We start from the raw sequence: 12,001 nt of genomic DNA, 5'->3' as shown, positions 1-12,001 counted from the left end.
ACACAAATCTGCAGAAGGAATGACTTGGGGAAATTATTGGCAAGGTCATACTAAAATATTGAATCATTGTCTGGTCCTTCCCTGGACCTAAAATAATGTGACATTTGGTGGAAGCACATTAAAGGCCAGTCATTGATATTGCTACTTCTAAGCAATAATATCTTCTCAGAAAATCCCAAGAACCAATATATTTTTTTGCAAACACATAATAAATGCAAATTTGACTTTCACACACAATAAATTAAATAATTTGACAAATGGCCTTGGGGTTTATAGTCTTTGTGTGGCATGTGGGGTATCAGAGTGTTTGTAGTTTAGCTTGGCATATAATTCATGCATAAATACAAGCTGTGTTTTTTGTCTAATCATCTAGTGTTATTTTCCCCGCACCTCTAAGCAGTAAGAGCATTGCTCAGTCCTCTTTGCTTTGCAAGTTCTAAGATGCAGAAAATCCTGAATGTGGTAACCAAGAATCCACTGCCGGCTTATGAAATATAAAGGCTTATGAAAACATGGCACGTACTCAAGTAGACCAGTTTGTGTTTAAATATTTTAATAGTGTGCAGTGCTATGTTAGGAACTAAATGTGCATTGTGTCCAATCTCGTGTCGAGCATATACTCTATTTTGATTATCCTAACAAAAAGATCAAAATGTAAATACCATGTAAATTACATTTTTATACATGTCCTCCTTTGCATGAAAGCAAACAGAATACTTATTTCTTCTCTAAGCACATGAGACTATAAGCAAGCAACGCATCTAAACCCAAGAAGCGTTCACTGCCTCATTCCATTAAAAAAAGATGCCCTCAGGTATCAATTACAAAGAAAACGCCTGTGTTTGTGCTTTCAAATCTTAAGCACAACGTTAATATTTATTTCAAAGAGTCTCAAGCTAATTACACATGCTACTGTCTAAAAGAAAATACCACATAAGTACTCTGCCTGGAAACTCTCTTAAGAGACTATCTAAGCCATGAGAATTGGTAGCAGAAATTGGATGCCTGACATTGAACTTGTAGTAGTCAGAAAAAGTTGGTGTTTTCCTAACAACTAAATGTAAACTCTGCACCTTGATTGGATCCTAAAATAAGGCATGCCCACGCTCGCACACACCCCACACACAAACTGAAAAAGACAATCTTAGGACAATGAAAGAAACGTAGGTTAAACATGGGCCAAATATAAATAGTATCAATTTTATTTTCTTACACATAAAAATGGTTGTTGATTCTTGAAGAAAATATCTTTATTCTTAGTGCATGATATCATGTTTAAGGATGAAATATGACAAAATAAGAAACTGGCCAATGGCCTAACAATATTTAAAAATTGTATAGAATTAGATGTAGCAGAAAAGGATGAAGCAAAATTGGCCAAAAGGTTAATAAAACGTGATTCCAGGTAAGAAACACACAGATGGTCAATGTAATCTGCTTCCTTACCTGTGAGGGCCATATCTGCAATATACCTACTCATGGATGGAAACTACTGGGAAGTATGAATCTATCCTAAATGTGCAGGCCCTTTTTCCTGTCGTCATTCCCTAGGCAATACAGCATGAGAACTATTTTCATGGCATTTACATTGTGCTTGGATCTGGAGGTGACTTAGCGTGTGTGGGAGGACAGGGTGCAGACTATATGCAAACACTACATCCCTTTCTCCAGCGGCCTTGAGCATCTACCAATACTGCTAAATAGAGAGGGGAGGGACTGCTGGGACCTATACGCCTCAGTTACTAAAGAAGGACTGTATTCTTCTCTTTAAGATTCTCATAGTAAAAAGTGACATTTGAGCACATGTGTATCAACTACTGAACCAAACTGGGTACAGTTAAAATGTCGCTTTCCATGGACAGACAGAAAACACTTCATTTTCCTGGAGCTTAATTCATTCGAGAATCAGTTTTCCACCACTGACCCAGAGAAATGATGGCCGCCCTCCTGTCTGAGACTACAGGGAACAGATGACTGACAAGCAACACCACCTGAATTAGAGCAGATGCATGGATCCCCAGAGGGTAATCCACATGGACCAGATCACATGGCAACACATGACCTTAGAAAAATATGGGCTGAAAACAACGGATACCTCTGAGCCTGGAAACATCACGGTGAATAGAACCTGTAACTTGTAAAAGCCTTATTTTCTGGAGAAAGTTGCTAAGATTGGGTGCAAACTTGAGCTAAATTAGACAAATATGAAACTTCAGCTCTCTCATTCACTCAGGAGAGATGAATTCGTACCTTCATTTTAGCTGCTGAATAAAGTATACTGCTGGGTCCAATAATGAGCAGAAGAACCAGGTGGTACTCTAACACTTCTAGTTGAGATACTAACAAAGAGCAAGAGTCATCAGAAACAAAAAATCTGTAAATATTTAATTTAGAGGTATCTAAAATGAGTGAAAACTCAAGACCAGAAATCTCATAGCATGGTATTTCCTACTGATGGAGTTCTTTTGTCTTAGGGTCCAAATCCCAGTGTCTTGGCACTGATTCACTGTTAAGTCATAGTTCAAATTAACTAGCCTTTCCCGCCCTGTTCAGGTCTTGCAGCACACTGTGAGACTCACAGAACAGAGCTGAGCTAAGCTAACTAGCTTCTTGTTTTTCCTTCTTGACTCTGTGTGTGTGTGTGTTACACACACACTCACGCACGTACTTACCCACATGTGTGTTCCAATACAAGTGGGTACATATATGTAAGCATGCATATGAAGGACAGAGGTCAACCATAGGTATCATTCTCATTCCTCAGGAGTTGTCTACCTTGTTGGGTTTTGAAATGGGGTCTCTCATTAGCCTGGAGCTCAACAAGTATGCTAGACTGTCTGGCCAGCAAGCCCCAAACCTGTCCCCTTCTTACCATGTCTTAATTTTCTACATGGTTTCTGAGGAAATAATTCAGGGCCTCAAGATGGTGTAGAGGCACTTAAGCCAGTAAGCCACCTCTCCAGCTTTCACCCTTCCTCTCTTTTTTTCTATATTTCTTTTTTTAAAATTTCTCTTGTCATTCAATATGTCCATCTCTTTTGCAGTTGTGATTCTCTCCTTTTTCCCTCTAAACCCTGAAGGCCTTCTTGGGAGACCCAAAAAGCATTGTTATGGATTGGTTCTAAACTTCAGACTGTAAAGTTGTAAGTGATCCTTCCTGATCCTGAAATGGCCCATAAACCTGGGGCCATTAGGCCCCAAGCTAAACAGTTCCAGGAAGGATGGTTGTCTCTCCTTTCCCTAAAGAACAATTATCTTGTTTATGTGCTGTCAGCCCTTCCTTCTCTTCTTATTGCACCAGTCTTTGATATGGAACCAGCTGTTTGTCCTCCTTAAGGAAGGAGAAGACCACGGTCCCCCAAATCTCATTTTTGTTTTTTGTCTTTAGATTTTCTCAGTAAAGAATAGGGTTTGGGAGGGTTGAAAACAGATTCGGAGAATATCTGTGCACTACTTGTCCAAGGAAGCCCTGAATTCTCTTCAGTCCTCAAAATTCTAATTTCTTGGAAAGCATCTGTCTCCCTGTGAGCCCTAAACTAGACCAGAAAGAAACACAAAGAAATGTTTAACTATGCAAAGATGTGTTACATTTGTTTAACTGCATAAAGATATGTTGCGTTTGTGTATATAAAGATGTGATGTATTTGTTTATGTCGCAGAATATTTGTTCAGCTATGTAAAGAGGCATTGCATTTGTTTAATTATGTAAAGATGTGTTGCAGTTTTACCTTGACTGCCTCAGGCACATGGTTGGTCTAATAAAAAGCTGAATAGACAGAAGCAAGGAAGGAGGCACAGGCTTCTGGGCAGGGAAAGTAAGGAGGAGGAGGAATTTAGGCTGGGGTAAGAAAGAAAAGAGATGCCAGGGAGGTGTCAGGGGCCAGTCAAACAGGAATGGAGGAAGAAGGAAAACAGAACATACAGAATGAATGAAAGGTAAAAAGGCCCAAGGCAAACATAGATAAAGAGAAACAGGTCAAATTACATTAGAAGAGCTAGTGGGACAAGCCTAAAGTAAGGCCAAGAATTCATAATTAGGGAAAGGCAGGGAGGGGAGCAGAGAAAAATGTAGAGCTCAATAAAAATCAATTTAAAAAGAATTCATAATTAATAAATCTCTGTGTCTTTATTTGGGAGCTGTTTGGTGTCCCAAAGAAAATTTCAACTACAAAGAAAAAAAAACTATAATTCTCTGCCATACTATGTGTGTGTGTTTGTGTGTGTGTATGAATGTATGTGAAATTTACATGCACAGGCAAGGAAACTAGAGAAGAATACCAATTGTTACTCTCCACTTCTTCCCTTGGCACAGAGTCTCTCATGAGATCTGCCTAGGTAGACGGCCAGCGAGTCCTGGTGATCCCCATCTCTGCTCCCCAAAATGCTGTGGTTACAGGTGTTGATGCTTATGGCACAAGCACCCTTACCCACCGAGCCCCCCGGCCACCAGATACTTTTGAAGTTCGGCACCAGAGATCTGAGCACACCGCTTGTTCACCGACTCTCCGCTGACTGTTTCATACTCCCTGTACAAGATGAAGATGGCCTGACCCTCAGTCTCCCAAAGACCTACAGAGTTGCTTCAAATACTGGGAAGGAACAGGTGTTGCCAATATTCCAGCTAGAATGTTCGTGTCATCCAGAGATCTCTGAGCCATCTCTAGGCCTTGCCATGACCATGGGGGAACTGGGAAGAGGAAGAATCCATGGTCAGGACTAAAAGCCCACAGTGAAGTCTCTGTGAGACCAGAGGGATGCTCAGGAGAGTAAAGCAGCATGGATCCCAAGACAACAAGAGAGCCCTTGGAGGCTCTGCCCAATGTAGAATTTGATTCTGAAGCTTAGCTCCTCCATTTAGTCTCATTACCTGTTATGGAGGGGAGTAATATTAATGTTCCCCTTTACCCATGAGATATTAGTAAAGATTAAATAACTCAGTATGCATAAAGTACTCTAAACATGGTCTGACTCATGGTAAACACTGTGTCAAGGCTAGCTAATACTGCCCAGAACATGCCCTTAGGGAAGCCTGTCAAAGAAAAGGCCACTGCTTTATTTCCCCACCTACTACTGGGCAGCAGGAAGTACCTTGTCTACTACAGAAGGTCTACAGCAGCAGATCTGATACTAACCAGGTAGGAATCACCCCACAATTCTTTCATTCTCTGCTCAAACCCCAGAATACCTGGAGCCGTCTCAGTGAAGACCAAACCAACGAGACTTCTTTCCCTAGCAACTAGGTTCAGATATAAAATTGCAAGATAGCAACATCCTGTGATTAAAATGGAAATTGACATATGATTAAAATGGAAATCTGCCTGACATGCATGTCAGAGCCCACACATTCTCAGTGGGTAAATTCTGAAGCTTCTAATAAATGTCCCTAAGTCTGAAATGCCGTGAACCTCAAAAGCTAACCTGTTGGGAAAGTCACACAAATTACCCTACACATTAGCAGGACATAAACACGGCGACCTTCGGCGTAGTAAGTGGCCATGGAGTCTGTGCATTAGCAGGTCATTGGCCACCTGCACACCAAGTGGCACATTGAGTCAATTCTTCAGAAGAGGCAAGTCTACTAACTTAAGCTCTCCTGCTGGGCTACACCTGGCACAGCACACTGGCAATACTCACGCATTGCAATAGGGCTTCTTGTCATAGCCTTTGTAGTTGTTCATGTTGAGAGCCATCTTGCAGACCTCGCAGTGGAAGCATCCTTTATGCCAATGCTAAGAAGGCAAGAAAAACAAAAACAAATATTTAACACTTCATTGCAATACCAGTTCCGAACAGAACGGGCAGGGAAGGCAGCCCATATGATAACGTTGCCAAGAAATGACCGTAGGTAGTAGCCCACATTTATGTTTCCAGTTCAGTGAGGAACTCAGACAGCTATTAAAGTTCGTTTTTAAATTAATCCCACCACTACAGACTCACAAAGGAAGGAATGCCAAGGGTCTGCCCATATTACAGTGGAAAAGGAACCCTGAAGTCAGTTAATAGGGAACTGGGACGGGGAGGGGGGGGCTTTAAAATGAAAGAGGTTCTCTTTCCAAATACCTAAATGTTGTGTTTGTAGGATTTTCACACACGTGTCCACCGGAAGTCGGACAACCCACAGTAACAGAGGTGGCCTGTGTAAATACCCTTGTCCCCATTCCCACCCAGCTTCCACTAAATTGCAAAACGCTGCTCTGTCTGAGAGATGGATTACTCTACAGAGGCATTTGTAACACCAAACGCAAATTTCACTGGGACTGCCTACGGCTGGTTTCAATTGTCAGTCACCAGGGATCGCGCTGGGTCTGTCTAGCAGGCTGTTCAACTCCATCCACACCCAGGAAGGGCAGAGCTGCTGAGACCCGGCTAAAGCCACTTCCTCTGGAATTTACCCTGGTGGAGTAGGCGCCCAGGGGTCAGCTTGCTACACCGGGCTGGGTCTTTCCTAGAGGGGTTATTCTTAGCACTGCGGCAGTGGCGCCCCATGACATAGTAATTGTTATTTGCCTTTTCCTAAAGCCGTTGTCACAAGAACTGTTAAGGACTGGATAAGATGAAGGAGCCAAGGTCCGTGCAGCGGGGAGGGAGGGACAGACATGACGGGGGAGGGGACGCGGCTTGTTAAATGCTCCCACACACACACGGTTCCCATCCTGGCTCGTGGGTGACTCAACCTGGCTGCTGGGTGCTCAACCTAGCCCCTGGGTTCTCAGCTTGGCTCCTGGTTGGCTCAGCCTAGCTACTAGACACCCATCCTGGCTCTTCCGTGCTGGGGCTGCCATGAGTCCTTTAAGGCAACTGTGTGGATGTCGCGCACCCTACACCCGGGACAAAAGCCTTTCCTAATTCCAACACCCTTATCATCTGATCGTGGAGATTTCAGACACAACGGCTGGGGTCTTCCTTCGGGCATCCTCTCCCTGTTCCAAGACCCAGGAAACATACCAACCCACTCATCTTTCTAACCCAGGTGCCAAAACTTCTTGGAGCAGGTGCAGTCGGACGCCCGGCAGGTCCGGGCTGGCCAGGCGCCCCCTCGCTCACCTTATCCAGGCAATTGACTTTCTCCGTGGGATACACCACTTTTCCGCAGCGGGCGCACTGGGGATTCATTGTCGCGGTTCCCGCGGGCGGTGGCTGTTGCTGCGGCTGTGGTTAGGGGCTCCGGGGAGCCGCTGTGACATCCCCTGGAGAGCCCCGTGCCACCTCTGGGCAAGCTGGAGGGTTTCAAGCGCGGGCGAACTGGTCTGGTGGGATGCAAGGGGGCGCGGCAGGGCCTGGGGCCGGCCGCACTCTGCGACGCTGGCTCTCAGCTCCGGCTCGGGCTGTGCGCCGCTGGCTCTGCGTCGCTAGCGCTCCAGGTACCGGTGACTCACAACCACTCGCGCCCGCCCCTCGCGCTCGCTCACTCGCTCCCCCGCCTCCGCCGCCGCCGCGCAGGCCAAACCCACCAGCGCGCACCGACCCAAGGGGCAGAGAACCAGCCTGTCTGGCACTAGGGGGACAGAGGACGGCGCGGGGGGAGGGGATGCTAGGGACCCGGAGAACTCCGCACACAGCCACCCAATGAGGCCTGGGGAGCCAGCACCCACGCTGCAGCAGCCTCGCGCGCCCAGGTGGGCGGTGGCGACACAGCGAGCCAGGCGGGGGAGGTCAGAGCTGGGGGTGACGGGAGCCCGGGAAAAGCTCAAACCCGCGCACTTCCAGCCCCCTTCCTCTCTCTTCCACCCCAGCCGGAAGCCCTCCTCTCACTCCAGGGTGATGTCCCTGACACCCAGAGGTCGGCCAAGGATGTGCCCGAGCTCCCCGTAAGGCTCAGGGGACCAGCTCTGCATGGTACCGCCCAGCACACTGGCCAAGACACCCTGCCTGCGACGAGGCTTTCTCCGCCAGGAGCTGAAGACGCTAGCCCGGAACTGGGGAGGCTCGCGGGAACCGAGAGAGAGTCAAGTGTCCGGTACACCCCCTTGGGCCGCCTGACTCCAACCACCACTGGACAGAGAAAATGAATCTATAGTGCCTGCCTGTAAGTCCTACGGCCCAGGATGAGGAAGCTTTCTTGGTGCCCCCTAGTCGCCGTACTTTTTATACTTTTTATGTCACTGGAGAACGATTGGTCATTATAGGCCAGAATCAAGCCTTTCTTGGTTAATACAATCGGTGTTCATTTTGTGACTATACAATATATTGTTCTCCAATTAAGTAACACAAAGATCTGCGAAAAGTTCCTCTGAGCTCTCCTCAGAGACCCAATTACGAACCCATCATCCAAACCAGAAGAGCCAGAAGATCAAGCGAAGGGTAAGATGGACCCAGACAAAACAGCAATGGTTTTGGCTTTTAATGATAATCTCGAGATTACCGGATTCGTTTATGAGAAGCAAACAAATGGAGCCATGTTAACTATATTTTGCGCCTGACCTTGCCTCTGACTGGTTTTGTGGCCTTCTGCCAATGCTTAGTTTCTCTTTGACTCAATCTCCTCATCTCCAGAATGGGGCTGACAACAGAGTCACAAAACAGTCTGACCCTCCTGAAGTGGGGATTATGAGTCAGCAGTAGGTAAGCGCTTCAACCTCCCTGGCCTCTGTAAGCACCAAGCAAATCGGCTAGGATTATCATAAATTGGTTGTAACAAACACATTCCTTTCCTAGCAAGAGGATTAAGATTCAGTCATGCCACTTAGCAACTTCTATGACAAATATTTCTGTCACTTCAAGAAAAATCAGAGCGGCACCTTTTTGGAGACAACTCTTGATGTCAGGCAGGCTGCACCATGAACACATTCAGAATAATGCCCGGCTATTTGACTTTTCCCAAGAGGTAACTTTTTAAACATAGTCTCAGATCCAAGGGCTCTAACCACTCACTGCTGTGTCCACAGATCCACCTTCAAAGCAAATAAAAGGATGATTTTCTAGCAGAGAGTACCACTTATCCTCAAAGATCATTGCAAATGCCTGCGGGCCAAAGAGTATGGGAGTAATCTCCAGGAGGGTGGAAATTTTTACTAATTTTTTTTTTAGCGTTAGGTTTTTGGAACTGCAGATCATGAGATATAAATTCCTTATTCTTCTTATATACCAAGCACAGAATTAAGGAGTAAAATGATGCTGACGTTTATAGCTGATTAGTTTCCCTAAACAGTATACTTTCTTACACAATCAGCCATCCATCAGAGTGATTGACACACAGTAAGTACTAATTAGATGTTGACTGAAAGTATAGATTTGCCAAGTGCACACCTTAAAACTGGAATTAGCTGTGATGTGTTATTCTTTAAGGCTAAACACTGACTCCTGGGTACTGTTTCCCTCTTCATTCTGTTTCTCTGACTCTGTTTTGAGCCTCAAGTCGTCTCCTAAGTTTCTTAATGCCATATTGAGAGAACTCAAGTTCTGTCTGTCTCTAAAGAAGACTATTTCCTTTCCGAAACCAAAGTCCTGAAACTTTGGCTGGAACCTGTCCTCTGGCCTTGCCTTCTTCCTTCAAGCACAAAATGATTTAGTTGTTCCACCAGGGAGACCTCTACCCTCACATTGCTTTAGCTGACCAATCCAGAAATTCTACCTTGTGGTCACTGTATCCCAGCATGGCCACTTTCAGTCCTTTCTGCTGGCATGGCCACAGAGGTAAAACTTAATGGACCATTATTAGTCACCTTCATAAAAAGGCTTCTGTACTTAGAAGTTAGATTATTTCTTTAGATAAAGTTCTCAGATATGTTCACTTTTCCCTATGGGGTCTTTCATTTTTAAAAAATCTGTCATAGAAAGTGATTATTTAAGCTATGTAAATTGAACTCAAAATTCGACTTTATAGATTATAGATTTAGTGATTAGTTTTACCAAAGACTAAATAGTGGCTTTGACAAGCAGTTTCTTGGACATAAATGTGGTAGATTATCCTAGTCCCGAGAACATAAGGACACCTCGTGTGAGGAATCCAAAGTGATCACCCTGATTTTCTGTTTTATTCTGCTTTTACTGTCACGTTAATGTCATCCCTAACATGACAGCAATAAACTTCTAATAATGAAAAAGAGATCTCAACAAATGAGACAGGCCTGGCCAAAATGAGCTCCAGATTCCCAAACATCAAAGCATCTATAAATCCAGAGTCTAGATGATGAGGTGAGTCTACTTAAAACCTTCCCGACTTTTGGAAAGAGAAGAAGGAAGGATGAATGCCAACCCCTTGTCTTGCTCTTTATTTTACAAATCTCAATCCCAAAAGAACTGATGGCAAGTAAAATATTATCCCACCACCAAAATAAAAATGATGTTTCTGCCCTGTGAATTTCTTACTTTACATGATGCTATATTTTGGATAGAGAATCACACCACACCCCTATATCACAAGTCTCCAGCCTGTGGCACCATTGGAAAGTAGAACCTTTAAGAAGTAGGGTCTAGTAAGAAACCGGTCATTTGGGTTTCAGTTAATTGTGTTATAACAGAAGCAGCAGAAAACTAAAATGTATGTCTGTGGAAATGGTATCCTTTCTTTCGGCCACGGTGAGTTACAAATTCTAAAGGCATAGTTTGTAAGTATGGCTAGAATTCTTTAGGCACAGATGTAAAACGAAGTGGGTAAAAACAACAGATATCCATTCTCTCGCCTCCTTATAAAACGATTTATTCACACAATTTACCTCAATTCATTAAATACAACATAAGTAAGTACACAAGTCAGCGCGCTTCTCTTAAATCTCCATGGATTTTCCTTTCCTTCTGTACCAAGCAATTCAATGGATAATAGACTTATCTTTTCAGCGAGTACCCTAAAAATCAACTCAGAATGCCTCCCTAAACCATAACCCAGCCATCAAATTCTACTGATTTTATCTCCAAAGAGTCCTTGAATCTGTCTCCATGCCTCTGAATTAGTGTAGCAAACTGTGTCTCCTTTGTATTTTCCTGCGATGACTCCCTAAACGCTTTATCATCACACAGGCTACAGAAGGAAATAGGGCCTGACTCTCCCAGACCAGAGTTAGAAGTGTCATCAACAGGACCAGACATCTGGCTCAATCAGTGAAGTTCTGGATTCAAACCCCAGGACCACCAGATGAGGTGGCACACACCTGCAGTGCCATCACAAGGGAGGTGGAAACCGGAGGATCACCACAGCTGCATAGATTTATATATATACTGGATTTAAGGCTGCTCTGAGGCTACACAAGGCCCTGTCTCCAAAAATCAATATTAAGACTGGAGAGTTTTCCCAGTGGTCAGAGCACTTGCTCTTCCAGTGGACCCAGGTCTGATTCCGGGCACCTACGTGGTGGCTCACAAACATCTGTAACTCCGGGTCCAAGGGATCCAATGCCCTCTTCTGACCTCTGTGGACACCAGAAACTCACATGTCACATAGACATACATGCATATAAAACATCCATACATATAAAAACAAAAAATTTTAAAAAGAAAGAAATGTCGGAGATAGAAAAATCCATACTTCTCTAGGTCTGAGAAATGACCCCCACCCCTGCCAATGCTGTATGATTTTTTTAAATAAAAAATGCTCATCAATTGCCCAGTAAGAAGTTAATCAATATTTGCTATAAACACTGAATTACAAGACTGAAATGTTCACTTGGACTCTATGCTACATGCTACATCAGATGGGCCGTGACGAAGATGGCAGTTACCAGCAACCTTTTCGTGTACTCTAAGTCTGTTTGCTCAATCGTCTGCCTTCTTCATGAATATCAGACTACCAATATGAAACTGACGTGACAAATACTCTTCGTGCCAGGCACAGTGGTTCTGTGGCACTCTGAAGGCAGAAGCAGGAAGAGGTGTTTTAAAGGCAGCCTGGTCTATAGGGTGAATTCTAGACCAGCCAGAGTTACATAGTGAAACAAAAACAAAACAAAACAAAACAAAACAAAAAAAATACTTTTCTTGTGTGGAGAGAGTAAGTGTCAGTGTCATTAGTGGTCAGCCACAAATTAGACATCTATATCCCATTCTCCCCATCTCCCAAGACAAAGGG

General features: G+C 44.2%; 1 protein-coding gene across 2 annotated transcripts in view; it reads right to left on the bottom strand.

The window, feature by feature from the left end:
- Positions 1-7,336, bottom strand: part of Nebl (nebulette) — a 351,846-nt gene extending 344,510 nt beyond the window's left edge. The window contains exons 1-2 of one of the 2 annotated variants that reach the window (XM_087896342.1): positions 7,045-7,336; positions 5,635-5,729 (exon numbers count right to left, since the gene is read on the bottom strand). In XM_087896342.1, the coding sequence (XP_087752468.1) occupies positions 5,635-5,729; positions 7,045-7,113 (164 nt within the window). In that variant the 5' untranslated portion in view covers positions 7,114-7,336. The remainder of the gene's footprint in view (positions 1-5,634; positions 5,730-7,044) is intronic. The other variant, XM_087896343.1, reaches the window with a different exon arrangement.
- Between the last annotated feature and the right edge of the window lie 4,665 nt (positions 7,337-12,001).

The sequence above is a fragment of the Myodes glareolus genome, chromosome 14, assembly GCF_982192425.1.
Source record: "Myodes glareolus chromosome 14, mMyoGla1.1, whole genome shotgun sequence".
Lineage (NCBI taxonomy): Eukaryota > Metazoa > Chordata > Mammalia > Rodentia > Cricetidae > Myodes > Myodes glareolus.
Note: the sequence above shows the minus strand (reverse complement) of the source record. Positions and strands in the feature narration are given on the sequence as shown.